General features: G+C 41.2%; 1 protein-coding gene across 4 annotated transcripts in view; it reads left to right on the top strand.

The window, feature by feature from the left end:
* wdr33 (WD repeat domain 33) overlaps positions 1-20,542 on the top strand; it is a 106,461-nt gene that overhangs the window by 82,504 nt on the left and 3,415 nt on the right. For all 4 annotated transcript variants that reach the window (XM_078209215.1, XM_078209212.1, XM_078209213.1 and 1 more), the window contains 9 exons: positions 279-376; positions 793-879; positions 1,431-1,570; positions 2,413-2,565; positions 3,960-4,751; positions 8,021-8,117; positions 10,263-10,737; positions 19,261-19,430; positions 20,069-20,230. In XM_078209215.1, the coding sequence (XP_078065341.1) occupies positions 279-376; positions 793-879; positions 1,431-1,570; positions 2,413-2,565; positions 3,960-4,751; positions 8,021-8,117; positions 10,263-10,737; positions 19,261-19,430; positions 20,069-20,230 (2,174 nt within the window). The remainder of the gene's footprint in view (positions 1-278; positions 377-792; positions 880-1,430; positions 1,571-2,412; positions 2,566-3,959; positions 4,752-8,020; positions 8,118-10,262; positions 10,738-19,260; positions 19,431-20,068; positions 20,231-20,542) is intronic.

The raw sequence follows: 20,542 nt of genomic DNA, 5'->3' as shown, positions 1-20,542 counted from the left end.
ACGATGGGTATAGAGAGATATGGGCCAAATGCGGACAATGGGGATCAGCTTAGGGGTTTTAAACAAAAAAGGGCAGCATGGACAGGTTGGGCTGAAGGGCCTGTTTCCATGCTGTAAACCTCTATGACTCTATTGTTCTGTCCTAATTTGGCCAAATGTTAAATGTGGAGGTTAACCCCTGTTCAAGGAATAAGAATGGCTATGGCTCAGTAAGTGTTCTTAATACTATAAAGCGAGTCTAGCAGTATGTTAAATTACATGCAACCTTTCATTGGCAGCAAATTCTGGACAAGAAACAGACCTGGCGATAAAATGAGGGATCGCTATAATCTCAATCTGCTGCCAGGGATGTCGGATGAAGCAGTTGGCGAGTATGGTAAGAATAGAAAAGGCAGTATCTGAATATGTTATGTACTACTTTACAGAGTCATAAATAGTAGAAGAGACCAGACTATACTTTCATTACAGTAAATTAAATAACTTCCTGCTAAGAAACAAACCATCAGAAAACATTATATAGTGTACAGAATATAATACAACATGATCATGGGTTATAGCAAGATTGTAAATCTTGTTAAATGCATAGTACTATCAGAAGTATCTCACACTAAATAGTTCCATGTGTGGTGAGAATGTGTCACTCAGCCACTGACCTGGCATTTGACCAGCACAGGAGCTGTTTACTGCCTCACACTTCCTGTAAAGGGAAATAAACATTAAAGCACAATATTTCATAAAGATGGAACTCCCTGCACACACCCTGAACTTTTATTTACATTTGGAATTCCACAGATGACATTGAACCCAACAGTCTATCGAGTATTCCTGGGATGGGCATTCCGGAACAACTGAAACAGGCCTTGGAGCTAGAACAGGCCAGTAAGTAGATCACAGAATTTTATATTGTCAATAAGCAGATTTTACCTCTTGTACACGAATCTGTGTTTTGACCAACTGAACCATTTGCATCATCATTCTGTTAAATTTGTCACTAAAGTTGGCGCAACATAGTTGAATAGTTGCTCAATTCAAACATAAAGAATTGTCTTCTGGGTGAGTTATTCAAATACCAATCCCACTGGGACACTACCTCAGCAGAAAGTTAGTTCCTTAAGGAGAGCAAAGGAAAGAAATTGGCATGGCGGAGGGCGCAAGATAAATATTTGGTGCAATCTAATAAAACTCAGCAAAGAAGTCACATTGTTTATCTAGCACAGCACCATAACAAAGATAACTAATTATATTATTTGCTAAAGTAAAAACAGTCACTTATTGGATACTGCTAAGGGTCAGCATATCAGCAATTCTTTCATTTAAAAATACTTTGGCTGCACTTACGATCTTTAGATCTGTTGAAATGAGTCACACGAAAATAGTTCAAAAATCTGCTACTTGGTTTCATAGCCTTCTAAAGCCTGGTTTATTTACAGACAAGGAAGAGGTGAATGAGGTGGAGATGGCGATCCCAGGATTGGATTGGGGCATGGATGAGATGATGTTAAAGGATCAGAAGAAAGTGATACAGAAGAAAGTACCCTATGCAAAGCCAATTCCTGTGCAGTTTCAACAGGTCAGATAGATCTAGTATGATTCACTCCTGTCTGATTGACCTGTTTTGAACACATTATATGATGCACACTGAGCTAGAAGGATCTATGAAGAAAGAAACAATATTAACATTGCATTTTGATGATCCTTCATCAGAAACGATCTAGTAGTTGAGTAGCCCATTGCCGTTCATTATGTAGACTCTTGCATGGCTATTTGGAAAAGGGAATGGACACTGCCACATCTTACAGAACCTTATTATAATTAACTTTGGGAGAATGAGGGCATACTGGGTAAGATGGAGAGTGTGCAGGGTACCTAACTTTTTTCTCTTTAATCTTTCATGGGGTGTAGGCATTTGCTAGACAATTTCAGATGGTAGTTAATTGCTACAAGCCTGGAGTCACATGTAGACCAGGTAAAGATGGCAGATTTCCCCCCCTAAAGAACATTCATGATTTTTGCAACAATCACCACCACTGAGACCAGCTTTATGTTCCAGATTTATTAATTGAATTTAACTCTGCCGGTTGCCGTGGTCGGATTTGGAGCCATGTCACCAGGGCATTAGACTGGGCTTCTGGATTTACTAGTCAGCGACATTACGGCTCTGCCACCATCTCCCCTCCTTGCATTATCCCCATGATATGTGTGTATTAAACAACTAATTTGCATCAACTACAGAACACATTCCTGGCTTACAGAAAGCAAATTTCCACTCGTTTCTACAAGTGCAAACGAAACCTCACCATCCACTGTGAACATCATTCAGTGAAGTGGGTCGTTAGGAATTTGGGAAGATGATGGGATTTTAAGATGGGAAAAAGATGTGAATGTTATGTAATCACTACCTTCTGACCGCAGGCATGGTCCCAAAATAAGGTTCTCACAGTCCCTATTGAAGAGCCAAAGATTGAAAGAACGGAAGAGAAGAAACAGGATGAAAAGAAGAAATCTCAAGCAGAAATCGAGCAAGAGATGGCCGCTCTACAATACACCAATCCGCTGCTCTTAGAGGTTAGGGAAGATTTTCATTGCCTCAGCCCTTATAACCTGGACGCTTCAAATGTGTTGCCAGTGGCTCTTTAGAAGTTTATTTGTAGTTATTAACTTTTAAACATCTTTGTTAACATGAATAGAAATGCAAACTAAGTTGTTGGAATCTTTGACTGTTGATTGTTGGATCCAAAGGACGAAGCAAAAGTGGGCGGCACGGTAGCACAGTGGTTAGCACTGATGCTTCACAGCTCCAGGGACCTGGGTTTGATTCCCGGCTTGGGTCACTCTGTGTGGAGTTTGCACATTCTCCTCGTGTCTGCGTAGGTTTCCTCCGGGTGCTCCGGTTTCCTCCCACAGTCCAAAGATGTGCGGGTTAGGTTGATTGGTCATACTAAAAATTGCCCTGAGATGTGTAGGTTTGAGGGATTAGCGGGTAAATATGTAGGGATATGGGGGTAAGATCTGGGTGGGATTGTGGTCGGTGCAGACTCGATGGGCCGAATGGCCTCTTTCTGCACTGTAGGGTTTCTATGATTTCTATGAAATGTTAAAATGATAAGTGATCCATGAGGATGTCACATTGAAGAGGCAGCATGTTACCTCTCAAACAGGTTAGGTATGGGAATATATCTTTGCACAATTATTTCATGGTCTCAGCTGATGCCATACTCCTTTAATGGAGTGGGAAAATCAGAGGAAATGTTGTACTGAGTCACTTGTGCATCCATTTCCCAGCAGCGCAAATAATTCTTCTCATGCAGTGGAGATCCTCTGTCTCATTACTTCTGTATGCAACAGCTCTACTTTTTTAGTTTCAGACTGCAGGGGGCAACTAATGCTGATGATGCTGGCTCATCGTATGCAAGGGTTTATTGCACTAGCAACCAAAGTAACCATGGACTGGGGACATCACAGCTGAGCCCTATTCTTTTCTCAGTTGGGATCACTGGGTAGCTGTTGCGATGGTCTCTGAAGGGTGACCACACAGGCTTTGAATCCAATTATTTATCTCCTCTGCCTCTGGACTAATTCAGCAGAGACAGCAATTGAACTGGACTTTGTGATTTGTATGTCTCAGATCACTGCCTAAACCCACTATTCCATTGCAGAGCTGCATTAGTTGTTTTCCCGTCATTGCTCCTTGAATGTTTCCACCATTAAATTTGTGGTAGTCAAAATAGTATATAATGTGGTTGGGATCAGGAACAGAAAATTATCATTACTTGAGACTTCTATCAATGTCATATAGCCTTGTTTAAGAAAAAGTGTTTGATGCCCTCCATTACCCAATTCCTAAAGGTAGCCATGTTAGACTGAAGTATATACCCAGTTTCTTCTGTAGTTCCCGATAAGTGTCCGAATTGGAAGGGGAAAGATTTTTACCTTTTGTCTGTTTTGTTCCTTCCATGCAGCAACTCAAGATTGAAAGGATGGCACAAAAACAGGCCGAACAAGTTCAACAGCAACAACAACAACAGCAGCAGCAACAACAGCAGCAGCAACAGGGAGCTTCTTTACCACCACAGTCCTTCCCAGGGCAAGGGTTTATCTCGCAACCTCCTCAAGGATTTCAACAGGCACATGCACCTCAGCAGATGCAGATGAATATGCCTCACGGACATTCAGGACCTCAAGGCAATTTCAGACCACCAGCACCTCCAGGACAAATGGGTCTTCAAGTCCCACCACTCATGCAGGGTCCTGTGGTGTCACAAGGATTAATGGGTCCCCAAGCACACACAGGGCCACAAGGAATTCATGGTCCAGGAGGTCCTCCAGGACCTCAGGGACATCCAGGACCACATGCAACACAGGGTTTTCCAGGCCCCCAAAATCATCCTGGACCTCAAGGACAGCAAGGACCGCATGTTCAACAAGGTTTGGGACCCCAAGGTCATTCGGGGTCACAAGGACATCCAGGACCCCAGGGAATGCAGGGGCCGACGGGCCCAAGAGGGATGCAAGGTCCTCCTATGCAGGGACCTCCCCAGGGAATGCAAGGCCCTCCACAGGGAATGCAAGGACATCCCCAGGGCATGCAAGGACCATCAGGACCTCAAGGACCTCAGGGTGCACCAGGAGGGCCACCACATTCTCAGCCAGGTAGTTCAAATGCACAAGGACCGCCACATCAAGCCCCTTCCTTTCAGCAACCAGCCAAGCCATCACTGTTGGGTGATGGACCTAGAATGCCATTCAACCAGGTAAGTCATCTTGTGTTTATTATATTTTACACCGAGTATTACGCTAAGCATATCTATATACAGTACAACATTGAAAATGCAGGAAGCTTTTTGGTTTGAACTTAATATTTGAAGACTGGTACTGATTTAGAAAATGTTTCATTCACAATTACATCAGCTTGGTCAACATTGTCTGCTGGGAATCGTTAATACCTGGCCAGCAATTCTGCCCACTATTCCAGTTTTCCACTGCTCATGTTCAGGCGTGTTAACACATGAAATGGCAAATGTCAGTAGCTTCAAAGAGAGAAAGGTGGGGGGCATCCATGCTAGCAGTGAAGTGTAGGCTAGATAGAACAGCATGCATTACTGAGGCAATCAAAGCATTGATGATAATTGAAAATCTGTGTATTAAGGTGGCCTACAGGTAACGTGCTCTCCACTCGTATGTTTCTGAATAATCTGTTGCACCATGCAGAATGGAACTTACTTTAAGGACAGTTCTAGAAGCATGCAAGTTAGGATATTAACTTGAAAACAAGAAATATTCTAGCTCATGTGTTGTTTCACTTGCAAGCTTCCTTATTATTTTTAAGTGTTCTAACATATTAAGTCTAAAGAATAAAAGATTTGCACCTATATGGCACATGTCTCTGCAAAACATCTCAAAGTGTTTCACCTGCAAGAACTTGCTTTGAAAGCAGTTGTATTTAACTTAATACCCATTTTGCGCAAAGGAAAATCCAACAGATAACATGATATGATCTGTTAATCCTTTACACAAAAGATAGGGCAATTCTTTGTTCTTCTGTGATTGACCTTCACTGAAGTGCAGACTAATTTCTCATCAAAAGACTGCTACTTTTAACAAAGCCGCAATCCCTTAGTACTGCTAGCCTAGATTTTAGTTCAGGTTCTGCAGAGGGGGTTGAAACCACAGTTTTCTGGCCCAGAGCTGAGTGCGGCCACTGAGCCACGGTGACAGTCTGACTGCTAAAAGCATGCTAATACCATCTGTGGAATGCAGTTGGGCAGATAGATATCCTGTATCTTTTGCTCAGTTACCTTTGAGGACTGGATGCATTTTGTACACAACCCATTGGGAGATTAAGGTAGAGTAAGTACATGTTCATGCTATGGAATGAATGGCTTGTTGATTCTTCTCAATGCAGATTACTGTGTCATGCAGCACTGCTTCAGCCTGTATGTGCCTTTTGGAAAGACACTCTTGTTTCCTGCAGTACCATGTGGCTATTATGTCCTTTGGTTCAGTTGGTGGCATTTTTACCTCTGGGTTAGAAGGCTAAAGGCTCGAGGTCCCAATCAGGATTTGAATAGATATTCCGAGTTGACCATCCACTTTATTGCCCAACCTAAATGCCCTTGAGAAGGTCTCATCCACCTATTTTCTGTGCAGCTAAAGGAACTCAGTAATGGTGTTTCCCACCTCTGATAAGAGCATGATGGATTCAGAGAAATTATCTCTTCATTATCTCTACAGCATATTAAAGGCCTGAACCATATCCAAACTCAAATCTTTTAATGAGGATTGTTTAAATTCTGTCAGCCAGAGGTGCATGTCCCAGAGTAATTGTGGTCATTCTTGTCTTCTGCGTTACATTAATATCCTTTAGAAAGTTTCAGTCCATTATTGTGAATGACCTCACCATTGAAATGCATCTTAATTCAAGAATAGGATTTTTCTTGACAGCTTCCTGTTGATCTTCCGGTGCAATACTGAGGGAGGTTGCACTATCTTTCAGATTAGTCATTAAATCAAGGTCCTATCTGCCTTCTGAGGCAGACGTAAAAGATTCAACAATATTTTTGAAAGAAGAGCAGGGGAGTTATCCCTAGTATCCTGGCCAATACTTATCCTTCAATCAGCATTGCAAAAACAGATTATCTGATCACAATTGTGTATAAGAGCTTGCCGTGTGCAAATTGGTTGCCATTTCTTCTAAATTACATTGGTGACTTCACTTCAAGAGTACTTCATAAAGCATTTTGGGACACCTTGTCACAAAAGGTACCATAAAAAAGCAAGTCTGATAACTGCACTCAAATACAATTTGTCATTGAGCATCTACTCAGTTATATCTATTTTGTATTACTGCACCAATGTGTTTCACCTTGTCTTTACTTGCATTGATTCCATTTGTTATTTGACAACTCCTACACTTCGTCCAGATCTATTTGAATGTTATCAGTCCCTTCCCTTAAGTAGTGAGATCCAATGATTAATTAGGAGAACTAACTGAGAGTCGGTGATGAGCTCAGCAATTTGGAAAAAGTTTCTTTAACATGTACACAATTAAAATGGCCTTTCTGCCAGCACCTACTCCTACCAGTTAATTGGAACATGACGGATTGGAATCATGAAAGAACTACTGTGTAATATTCCCCACACACTGCCCCCACCACCACCCTCAGCTCTTTCCATTCCTTCTGCCGTTCCAGTTTTAAGTCTGGAATTCACCTTCTGACAACCCACCTTTTTGACCTCTCCTACGGTCACTTTCTCTAACTCGACACCCAGTTCCTACTCAATGTCTGGATCTACCTCTCTTCCACTGCTGCACTCAAACTGCACTCAAATACACATCTTTTTAGCCTGTCTTGATGCTCTCTCCACTCCCATTGTTTTGTTTCTTAAAGACTGGATTAGTTGTAAGTATTCGCATTCCAACCATTATTCATGTAAATTGAGTCTGTGTCTTATAAGTTCTGTTTGTGAACAGAATTCCCACTCACCTGAAGAAGGGGCTCAGAGCCTCGAAAGCTTGTGTGGCTTTTGCTACCAAATAAACCTGTTGGACTTTAACCTGGTGTTGTTAAACTTCTTACTGTGTTTACTTACCCCAGTCCAACGCCGGCATCTCCACATCACCACTGCTGCTACCCAGCATGAGGTGCCTTGGGGTGGTGTAATCCTATAGTAACTGAAGTTGTTGTTGAGTTATATTTATTCAGATAAGTAACTCTCATAACAGGCTCAATAACTCATTCTACTCAGTTTTATATGAAACAGAATTCATTTTAAGAAAAACTTTGAAAAGACACTTAAACTGATGTTGTGAAGAAAGTGTTTCTTCAACAGACATTCTATTTCTGACCAAATTAGATTTAACAAAAAAAGCAAGGTGCAAAATAAAATTCCGTAATTTTGGCTCAATTTTTCTGGTTTCCCAGCATTTGACTGGTTTCTGTCCAGCCTGGTTTGTAAATCATCAAAGGGTTTTTGTTTTAATTGGGTCTGTGCCTCATTTGTTACTTTTTTCTTACGAAAGGCTCCAAACCAAGTTCCACCATTGATGATGGCGCCACAGGGACCAGTTCGATTACCTGCTTCTAACCAGGGACCTCCAGGTCCAGGACCGAACAAAGGTGAGAAGAGCAGCAATGCAAATAGACAGATTTATTCAACAAACTCATCCAAACTTCACACTTATCACTCTGCCTTGTTGAACTTTCCTGTGCACAAAGGTTATTAAGAGTTAAAGGAAGATAAAGGTTCATTGTTATTTTGTAACTATCTTGTGCAGTAATATTCAAACTTTGGTGAGAGGGAAGAAGCAACAGTGATTCCTTCATGCAGGTTATTCCCAAATTTGGTGAAAGAATTATATGCTGACAAATTTCAATAAATAAGATGTAAAAACAGAGTCCGGACAACAAGGTGCAAATTACAAATACGATGTTATTGACCTTGCAGCAATTTGAAATAAGACCCTTGATGCATCATGTTTTAGAAACAGTGCAATCCATAGAGTGAACATTGAGAATATACGGCTCCGATTGAGGAAAAATTAAGCTGATTGGCTAACTCACTAGCTTCTTTTGTCAATGGTTGATTCTCGAACAGCAGGTGATATTTGGATGGTCGATATATCTGCCAGTCATACTCACTAATCTCAGTTGGTCATCTGTTTTTGGCCAGGTGACTAGCAAAATTCAGAAGAGGCAAGATGAAACCTTCTCAAACCTGTTGAACCCGCAGAGAGTTTCTCCTCTTCTTGCCGGATAGATAATTGGCATTGATTGACCCATAAAGATTTGCAACCCCAACTGAAGTGGACTTGCACTTTGGCTCTGTCCATAAAACGTTTGGAAGGCTAGGAAAATATGTGATTTTAAAAAGACAAGTGAGATGTTTACTAATTCAAGTTTACATCCCGACTCGGACAGTTTATGAAACATATTGTATGGCGAATGAAACATTATCTAAATTAAAACATGTTCATCTTTTGCTCATTAAGTAAGAGTGTTGCAAAGGTTGACCTAATGTTTGTTCTTGAAATAGTCTTTCAGTTTCTAGGGCTCTGTAACACTGGACTACTTCAAATGCAGCTGCAATGCGTGTAGCCATTTGTGACGTTGTGGAGGTCAGATAAGTGTGCCTCATTTAAGAGAGTGAGTGTGTTCAGGAAAATGTCTTGGGAATAAACCATTACCACACCTAATAAAGGCAGAAATTGGATCACCTTTGATTCTAGTACAAGTGGATTTTAGGCTGGATCACTTTTCCACACAGTGCCAGAAAAGAGCTCTGTGACCAGTGAGCTTCAGTAAAACATCTTTGTCTTTCATTGCATGACCTCAAATCAATACTGGGGATAATCCATTAAAGTACACATCGTCAGATATAATTCTAACGTACATCGAGGAATTATTTCATTAGAGTTTTGCAAATTAATCCATTTACAAGTTTTCAGATGAACCCGTTAAGAGGTTTGAGTGTTTACAGAATCAGAGGGTTGTAGATTGATTTACAGAAGTTTGAAAAGTCACTTCTTATTCAGTTTTAACTGTGATTCAGCGGGTAGCACTTTTGTCTTTTAGTCAATAGGTTCTAGATTCAAGTCTCACTCCAAAGACTTATATACAAAGTGTAGGCTGGCACTCCCAGTGCAGTACTGAGAAAGTGCTATACTGTTGGAGGATGACATGTTAATCTGAGGCCAATCAGTTGATAAAAATGAGTAGGAGAGTTCCCCTTGGTGTCCTGGCAAGTATGTTTCCATCAGCTACCATCTACCCATTATTATGTTACTATTTTTGTGAGCTTATTGTGCACAAATCACATTATATACATGATAACAGGGAAACACTTTAAAAAGTACTTGAACGTCTGCAAAGTGTTTTGGGCCATCCTGAAGTTGTTAAAGGTACTATGTAAATGCAAGTTTTTTTAGTTTCGTTGGACAATCCAGCACAGTTCCTATTCACTCGTTTCTTGTCTGTTTGGCTGTCTACAGGAAATCAAATATTTCAATGATTGAATGAAGTATATCTGAGAAATAAAACATGTAATAATGTTGAGTGTTCCAAATATATGATTTCAGGACCCCAGTTCTTGCTGCTATTTTAGTCTTTGACCAGTGAATGGGCCATCAGTGTACTTTTGGCTGGACAGTCAATCTGCTCAATTGAATACCACTGTGCATGAGGAGAATGATCCTCCTGTATTTGTGCACATGTAGTTCATCTTTTGTATTAATTAATAGTTTCAAACTTGTTTTGCTTTGACAGGTGAATCTCATGGTCCTCCAAACCATCACATGGGCCATCCACAAGAAATGAGGCGTGATCAGAGCACAGAGCGTGATCCTGAACGGGGACCTCCTTACAGGGGTTCCCATGACTGGAGTGATCCTCGGGAAAACAGGGGGTCTGCAGAGAGACGTGGCCCACCCCAAGACTACCACGATCGTTTTGAAGGACCAGATCAGTATCATGATGATTACCGGAAGGATGAGCGATACAGCCACAGGTCGCGGGAGTTTGAGAACCGTATGGGTCCGCTACCTCTTGATGAGGGCTGGAGACGGGGGCCTGGTCCTCAGCGGGATTTTCCTCCTGATCAGGAGTACAGGGACTTTGGGGATCCTGAGCACAGAGGCCCAAGCCGGGGTCCACCCCAAGGTTGGGATGGAAGGAAACCATTAGATGAACGATTCATGAGGGAGCCAGACGATATGCGCTTTCGTGGGCGGAGGGATGACAGGTGAGAATAAATTCTCAGTGGTTACTAAGTGGGGAACTCTCTTGCATGTAGCTCTAGTTAATCAAAAGCACTGATTTTATTCACAAATAGGTATACAACTGGATTTTAAACGAGACCCAGTATGATTTTAGACCCACAGTTTTTGCTTAGTACTGGTGAAACATTCCTGCAGTTGGAAGTGCAATTTATTGGGCTTTGTCGTGCAAACAAGTTACAGCAAGTAGCCAAAGTATGACGACTATGTTACCAGTGAAAGGGAGGTCAAAGAACTAGTGTGTCTGTTAAAAGATAACTTAGAGCAAACTATTAATTGGAATGAATGTATCCATACAGGAATATCAGTCATTTCCTTTACAGTGGCCCAGATTTTGCAGTTAGAAGCGAGGTGGGAATGCTCACACAGACCTCAAAGAAAACTGCCCACAATTATCTAGTGATCTCTTTGGCATGGCTTTCCCCTTTCCTGACACATGTTTAAATCTAATACCAAGTTAAGGTGATCTCTTGGCATGCTGCAGTAAGGTCAGCAACTAAAGGGAAACAACCAATCAAATTGAAGTATTCGCACACTGCAAACCAGGAAGTTAAAACCACTTAAAAATCTTCACTTTTAAGTTATATATTTAGATAGTGAAATAAATGTATAACTATTAAAGTAGGAGCTAAAATAAAGGTAAACAGACTTGAAAATAATAAAATTGTTTTTTTAAATGCAACTTCTTATTGTTACGGAGAAATCAGACATTCAACAAGTAGAAAATTAGTTTCTTAGGGCTGGTAAAGATGTTGAAGTTACCACTTTGCTAAAACCTCAGTAAAATCTCATTCAACAAAATGCAACTTTTTCAGGAGTTCAAGAGTGAATGAGTGAAAGTTCTCGCCAAACCATGATTACATTGGAGATTGCACTTTGTGAGAATCTTTTCACATTTAATGGTGGAGATTCTGTACACTCGCTGACTGCAACTTCTGAATTTTTGCATTATGCTGTGCATTTCCAATCTCTCAACTTTGCTATCAGTTTTCAGTGAGAATGATGGTGGAAACTGACATTTTTGCTATCAATACAATAAAGGAGGACTTTGTTGTATTAATGATAATACATCAGCGTGAATGGGGGACAGACATTTGTAGCACATTAGAGAGGCTGGTAAAAATATGTTAAGCAGAAACTGGAAGGTTCCTGGGCCTCATGAGCCACATTTGGAATACAATGTCCAAGGAATGAAGAGAAATGAATGATACCTTGACATTACTCAGAGCTCCGTAAATACTCCAATAGACCAAGGGCTAGAAGGTTGCCAACGTGGTTCTAAATATTCAAAAAAGGAATGAAGTACAAATTGGCAATTGCAAGCCAGCTAACCTAAAAACCTATATTGGAAAAAATTGAGGGCATTATATTTAAGGAACAGCTTTCAGTATGGTGTTATCGATTGCGACATACATTTCTCTGAGAATTCCTTGAGAAAGTGGTTGCGCTGAGGGCCTAGTATAACCCAGTAGAATGCAGTTTACTTATATTTTTCAAAAAGCATTCAACAAAGTTCATTATGTGAGTGTTCTGAAATTGATTACATTTTCTAAATATTAAGAATTGATTTGGCAATAGAAGGTGGTGATAATTGGGAGATGCCGTGCTTGGAATTTGAGAGGTGTAGAATTGGATCAAGCCAAAAAGGACAGCTTGTTGGGCCCAGCAAACATATTCCTAAAAATACTACTTTTGTGAGTGTAAAACTGCAGCTTGCTGCTATAATGCACTAAGTCTCCTCGCTTAAGCACAGAAGATGTTGGAATTTAAATTCACCTGGAATTAAAAGCCTAATGATGACCATGAAACCATTGTTGATTGACGTAAAAACTCTTCTGGTTCACTAATGTTGTTAAGGGGAGAAAACCTGCCGTCCAGACCCACAACAACATGGTTGACTCTTAAATGGCCTAGCTACAAATGCAAAGAAACTAAAAAGGAAATCTCATGGCACCAGGTCAAACATGGGCAAGGAAACCTCCTACTGATAACCATATCCTGTCCTCCCTTAGCAGAGGAATCAGTACTCCTCCATGTTGAACACCGCTTGGAGGAAGCACTGAGGTGGGGGACTTCAGTGTCCATCACCAAGAGTGGCTCAATAATACCACCACAGACTGAGCTGGCCGGGTCTTAAAGGACATAGCTGCTAAGCTGGATCTGTGGCAGGTGATAAGGGACCAATAAGAGGGAAAAACATACTTAACCTCATCCTCACCAACCTGCCTGCAATAGATGCATCTGTCCATGACAGTATCGTTACAAATTACCAACGCACAATCCTGGTGGGGAACCCTCTTACGTGTAGCTCATCCCATCTTCTTATTGAGGATACTCCATTGTGTTGTGTGGCACTACCACCTTGCTAAATGGAATAGAATTTGATCAGATCTAGCAACTCAACACTGAGCATCCATGCGGCGTTGTGAGCCATTAGTAGCAGCAGAATTGTACTTAACCAATCTGTAATCTGATAACCTGGCATATTCCCCACTCTGCCATCACCACCAATGAAGAGTGCAGGAGGGCATGTCAGGAGCAACACCAGGCATACCTAAAAATGAGGCATCAACCTGGTGAAGCTATAATGAAGGAATACTTGCATGCCAAACAGCATAAGCAGCAAGTAATAGACAGAGCCAAACAATTCCACAACCAATGGATCAGATCTAAGCTCTGCAGTCCTGCCAGTGAAAAGTGGTAGACAATTAAACAAGTCACTGGAGGAGGAGGCTCCACAAATATCCCCACCTTCAATGATGGAGGGGATCAGCATCAGTGCAAAAGACAAGGTTGAAGCATTCGCAACAATCTTCAGGCAGAAGTGCCAAGTGGATGAACCATCTCGCCTCTGAGAGTGTCCACCACCCTTTCCACAAACAATCCTCCACCACCAATGAATAGTGGCAGCAATGTCTACCATCTACAAGATGCACTGCAGGAACTCACCAGGGTTCCTTAAGCAGCATCTTCCAAACCAATGACCACTATCATCCAGAAGGACAAGGACAGCAGATACCTGGGAACACCACCACCTGGAGTTCCAAGTCATTCACCATCCTGATTTTGAATATATTGGTTGTTCCTTCACTGTCGCTGAGTCAAAATCCAGGAACTTCCTCCTTAAAAGCACAGTGGGTGTATCTACACTTGGACTGCGGCAGTTCGAAAAGGCTGCTCAACGCCACCTTCTCCAGGGCAATTGGGGATGGGCAATAAATGCTGGTCTAGCCACTGACACCCACATCCACTAAATTAATTTTTTAAAAGTTGTGTGAAGGCACAAAGATAGAATGTGCCAAGAGGTGGTCTGGTTTACCCTTTACTTGAGATAATTAGCATTCATGCCTCCAGCTTGGTTTTACCGTAAAGAAATGAGTCATAAAATTCCTTTGGTAGATTTGAACAGGTTTTCAACCAACCTGGAAATGAATTTGAGCAGAGACATTGAGATCAACTACACCCATCTCAAGGCAGATGGGGACCAGGTTTTGATCCATGTGATCAGTTTGAAGATTCTTAAGTGTTTTTGTGTAGATTTGAAAATCGGGTTTTAAATATCAGCCAATTGTAATATCTCTGGAACCACTCTCTTTGGAAGTTGGAAATGGGCAACAATCCATCAGGCACTGCTGCCAGCTGGATAGAGCCCAGCAGTACATCGGGTCAGTATACGGCTGGATCCATTTATTTCAAGACCATTTGGAAATGTGCAGTTGCAATTCAAGCTCTATCCAGATATTTTGTATTTGTGTTTTCCACAGAAGGTTCACTGAAAGTCCCTTCTTCCTGGGATAGCTTACCCGAGGCGAACAATGAACTCTTTGATTGCTATTGGATCGTATTAGGTATTCCACTCTACCTTGCATTGTTTCCAAAGGCTAGTATTGGCCATACCAGATGCTTTTAGTATCAGAATAAACCTGCAAGCAGGTTTATGGACAGAAGCAGCAGTATAAGCAACACCTTGAATCAATTCAAATACATTCGTGTGGAGCCAACTCACAAAGCTTAAGCAAACAAGTCAGCCAGACAGAATCTTTCCCACCCTTGAGATCAAAATACTTCTCAGAAAGAAATAGTAGACATTCCTCGGGGAGCCGACTGAATTGACATTTTAGGAATCACCTACAGAGAATCATTCTGTTTCCTCACCCCAAGGCTAATAACCACCGGGTCCTGTTTTGAAGGTCAGTCTGAAAGGATGGATTTTTGACAATCTTAATAATCTACAAACTCAGAAAGGTGATCGTGCTGGTCTGTGGCCTCTGATGTGTGCGCCCTTTGTTTGAGTTGTTGTCCAATTGACCCTTTATCGATCAAAAGGAGCAGCCTACTTGATTGGATTACAGCAATTATTTTGACCGATGCATCCACTCATGACTTAGTTTTACCATCAAAATACTTACATTAAAGATACTTTCCCTTTTCAGCAATGTCAAAACTGCGACCTGTTCCCATATACAGCTCCTGCACCCTGACAAACCAACCCTCAAAACCCGGGAACTCATTCATATTGTGTTTATTGTCCTTGTTTGGATTTTGTGAACTTGAAGGTTTTGAAAGTCGGGTTGTTTCATTGATGGATGAATTCTACATCAAAGCACCAAGATCTGTTAGAATGAGATCTTGGGGTTCTGATGTCAAATTTATCCACTAACTAGATGTTGACATGTGTTTTTGTACCATGGTAAGAAGTTTAACAACACCAGGTTAAAGTCCAACAGGTTTATTTGGTAGCAAAAGCCACAACTTCTTACTGTGTTTACCCCAGTCCAACGCCAGCATCTCCACACTTTTTGTACCATGCCAAGCTTCCTCAAACTAAGGGCAGTACATATGGTAAATGTTACGCAGAAGTATGCCATAACTTTTGGAATGCCCAGATGGGGCATTTTTCATCATTTGTTGAATATGCCATTTCCCATGACAGTATGATCTATGACTCGGGTAAATAATCAAACAATCCTACTGAAAATCCTTAACTTGATTCAATACAGCACCAGTGTCCATGTCTGACACACTCATAAACACAGCAAAAGTTGGATATAATCAGGAGTCACCGGCACTGCCCCAAATTTAGCTTCATTTTATGGATTCAGTCTGTTAGTGGAACAATAATGATGCAATTAGTTGGCCATCTTGCTCAACAACTTGGAGATTGTCTGCACTTGTTTCTTGATGTGGGACAAGACGATTTAAGGATGGAATTCCCTTTTGCCTACTCAAGTTTCCAATGTTCCACTCAAAATAATCTTGGTAAAATACATCAGCCACTCCAAAACTATGTTTTTTGGCCTTGACAGTTAACTCTGATTTGGTTAACCAGGTCAGTATGTATAAATGAAGTACAGACATTGATGCACAGGGCAGGCTAAGAGCCTCTCTTTGAGTCACCAGAAATGGTTTCCATCTGTTTCATTCACCATCTTGAAGAAATAACCATTGCAAAACTTCAATCTGGCTTCATTGTTTGTTATCTGACATTGAGCTGCAAGAGGGAGTCAGTGTTCAAAGGGCTAAAGCAGAGGTACTCCAAACAACACTCAACACCGTGAAAGCCCAGGAATGGGAAATATCAGTTTCTGGAGGCTGTTGCTGATGGTTAACCGGCCATGACCCTAGGAAGAGTGCAACTCCACAGGAGACCAGTGAATCTAGGAGGGGACGGGTCTTCTCCAGTAAAGAAATAATCTGTCTTCTCATGTTCTCTGAATATGCAAAGTGCTTCACAACCCATGGATTACTTGTAAAGTGCGTTCATTGTTGTTACGTAGGTAAGTATACCAGGTACTCTGCACATGGGAAGGCCCCATGAAGTGTTTATGATAATTAGTAGGAGTCTCTAATTCCTGCTCCTCCTTTCATAGTTCTACCTTCTAGTGTATCCAAACGAGGTAGCTTGTATTTACATAGCACCTTTAATCGAATAAACCATACCAAAGCGCCTCACAGGATTGGTGCCAAACAAAATGCTGATACTGAGCCACATAGAGGTATTGGAACAGATGAACCTTGTGAAATTCCACTGGTCCTATTCTGCCCACTCTCTGTCTCCTGACACTCAATCTATTTCCTAACCAGGTCAATAGTTTACCGTTAATTCTATGAACATCACCTTCAGTCAACTGCCTCTTATGAGGGACTTTATAAAATTCATTCTGGAAGTCCATATATATATATATATATACCATTCATTGGCATTCCTTTATCCACTACTTTAGTTACCTAAAAAAATCACGGGGGTTTATCAAGCATGATCTACTCTTTACAAATCCATGCTGGCTCTCTCTGATCTGCTGAAAAATTTCCAAGTGTTCAGCCACTCTATTCTTAATTACAGATTCCAGTGATTTCTCAACTGAAATCTGTTTCCAGTTGAGAAACAGGAAACAGATATTAGACTAACTGGTCTGTTATCCTGGATTCCTCTTCTCACCTTTCTTAAATAGCAGAATGACATTCATTTTTACATTCTGAAAGAACTTTGGAACATTATCGTATCTCCAATTTTCTCACCTACTTCCTGTAAAATCTTGGGATGGGAACCATCTGTTCCTGGGAGTTTGTCACTCTGTATTATCTTCTCTTGTCTGTAATTTTGCTAACCTTAGTTTTAGTGAGTCTGTGTCCCTTATTCAATCATAGTTTTCCTCAAGATGTCATGTTGATCTCTTTCTCTGTTGGAAATACTGACACAAAGTAATTATTCAACATATCTGCCATTTCCTTCTTTTCATTGGCAACATCGCCATTCTCAGTTTTCACAGGACCCATTTGGTTCCTGATCACCTTTATTCCCAATATTGTAAAAAAAGCAATTTGTATTTGATACCCTTGCAAGTTTCTTTTCATGGTTCTTCTGTCTGTTTTATAAGCTTTTGCTGTTGCCACTTGCAAGGCTGTACTAGTGCCTATGTACAGTTGATGTCCTGTGAGAATACTTACAACTATAGTTATGCATAGATAACCACACCTCTGCTGCTATCAATGTTGGGAATTTGTACTGGGCAGCTGCAGCTTGAAGTGGGTGTTGAAAAAACAGCAACGACTTTGATAAGTAGGCTATACACGCTGTAATCTGTTGTTGTTGGGCCACCTTCCATGTCGTGTTATTCAACCTCAGTTGCCAGTTATGCTCATCAGGTATAAGGACTGTATAATTAATTACAAGGACTGTGTGAGGGCTGTTTCGTGGGCAAAGGTAAGCAAACACTGGTCTTTTATGCTCATTTTTCGATGAGTGCTTTGGTTTTGGGGTCAGTGTTAAAATTTCTTTACACAAGTTGAATAAAATGTTTTCGTTTAGCTATTCAACCTTCACTTAATACAACTGATGAGGTTTGCACCCAAATGGAGGAGCTGCAACAAAGACAGTATACCAATGGATTGAACCCTTGGCCTGTCAACAGGTTTAAAATTGGTTAACTTGTTTCTTCCTTGTGTATATATATCTATATAGCACCTTCCTCATTAGCTGGGCAGTCAATTTGATTGACTAATTCCAAAGGATTTGACAGGATTAAAGATCTCTTGTCCCACTGCAATAATGGACTCATGTTTTAAGGTTATTTTTGAGCTCCCCTGAATTACCCATCCTTAAGATGACCACCTTATTTTCAACCTCTAAACAATGGCCTAAAAAGCAAAATACTGCAGATGCTGGAAATCTGCAATAATAACAAAGTGCTGGAGAAAGGCAGCAAGTCTGGCAGCACGTGTAGAGAGAGAAAAACAGAGTTAACCTTTTGAGTCCAGTATGACTCTTCTTTGGAGCTAGAATCCTTGTTCTGTGTGCAGAATGTCATCTATGCAAGCTTATAATTCAGTGTTGATTTACTTTTTATAAAGTCTGTTGTTTCAGATTGTTGTGGTGTTTTGATTAACAGTCTTCTCGGGCAATCGTAAACTACACTAACTCAAATTTTATCTCAGGAAATCATGGGTGTGGATATTTAAGCTCCCTTTGCAAGAGGATCACTTTGATGATAAACCATTGCATTCTCTATGATCAGATAAAGGGCATCAACTAATCTAAGTCATTAGTTTGTAAGGGTAAAGTAAAGCATTTTGTTTGGCTGAATAGTTGATGTACCCAGTGAGCTGCAGCTGAGGAATGACACATGATGGAGCTCATGTGCTGTACTGAAGCAATGGACTGTAGTGCTGGGATAACATGTGATTTTTGTTATTTGAAATGTTCATACTGAAATTGAGTTTATATGAGCAGAATGTCAGTACTCGTGTTCAGAATATTGTTGAGAGTGTTGTATGCAGCTTACGTAAGGACCTCTGGAGCTTATTTCCAGTGAAGGTTCAGGCTGTGTGTGATACGAACATTATAGCTTATGGCAGTTGGACCTGCATTTCCGAAATGTCTCAGACCACTATATGGTCACTATTCTTCATGAGATGGGGAAATGTTACGGTCAATTAGGCCCATGAGACTACAATAGCTGTGAGTGAACCTCCAAATATTCTCTGTCCAGGTTCCGGCCCGTTCGAGGGGGATCACGGCATGATGGTCGTGGCCCACGAGGGAGAGATGCTTTCGTGAACATGGATGAGTTCATGGGCGATGAGGAGTTTGACCAATCAGAGGAGAATGCAAGGGGCCGTGACCCAGGAGGGAGAGGACGGGGCCGTGGAACAATGCGAGGTATAGCTGACCCTCAGTGTATCATATTTATATTGGTAGTTTATTGGGTATGCATTGAGCTTTATATAAATAATAGATGTGTGCCCAAGTTAAAAAGCACTTCAAACACATAAAGTGGTTACCGGCACAGTCAAACCCACTTGTATCTCAACAGTGAGAGACACTGTTAGTGGAGGGTGATGTAAAGTACATTGGAATACAGATTTAATTGCCATCCAATTTACAGAACACCCCCTCAAAAACATTGACCCATTGACAGCTGAATGTGCTTACAGGCTTTCCAATGGTATCCCAGCTTGCTACTAGAACGTAAAAGCATGGGCAGACCATTCGTCCCTTCAAGCCTACCCGATCATTTTTTTGGATTGTGCATTTCAACTCTTCTATCCATCTTAGTTCCATGACCCTCAATAACCTTACCTTACAGAAAATTGTCAATCTTATTTCTGAAAGCTCCTAACTCTAATTTTGAGGTTCAGCCCCCCACTCTGCTGGACTCCCCGCCCCCCACATTTTTCTCTCTATCTCCCTGTAAGTGTCTTTAATCACGGAAGGCACCTATGATACTGCATGGTGACAACCCAAAATGACAGGATTGATTCCAAGTTTGTTGAGTTGTTTCATTTTTGGTTTTGCAGGCGGGCGAGGGGGTCTCCTTCCTCTCCCTGGCCATGATGAATTCCCTCGCTTTGAAGGTGGCCGTAAGTCAGAGAAAAGGCCATTGTCACCAGGAGGTCACCGGGATGGCTGGGGAGGCCGAGGAGATCGAGGTGAAGTCCATGATGCCAGTAGAGAACCAGGTTTGTTCTGAGGATCGTCAACATCCACAATCAAATATTGCCTAAATAGTGAAGCAGAGCCCCAGTGGTAGGGTTGCTGGGGAATTGTATGTCGAGCCCAATGTGTGTGCTTAGGCCACCATGTATGCAATTATATCGATATACAAGTCCAAGTGGTTGTATATGTTGATATCTGCTCCTCCCTTCAAGAAGCTATCGCTAATTTTGGGGTTCTTTATACGAAACTCAATCTGTAATCTGGCTGTGGCATTTTCAGCTGCCTGAGCTAAAATATAATTTATGTTTGCTTTATGCCAAACATTTTAAATTTTC

Source organism: Mustelus asterias, chromosome 3, assembly GCF_964213995.1.
Source record: "Mustelus asterias chromosome 3, sMusAst1.hap1.1, whole genome shotgun sequence".
Taxonomy (NCBI): Eukaryota; Metazoa; Chordata; class Chondrichthyes; order Carcharhiniformes; family Triakidae; genus Mustelus; species Mustelus asterias.
This window is presented reverse-complemented; position numbering and strand designations above follow the sequence as displayed.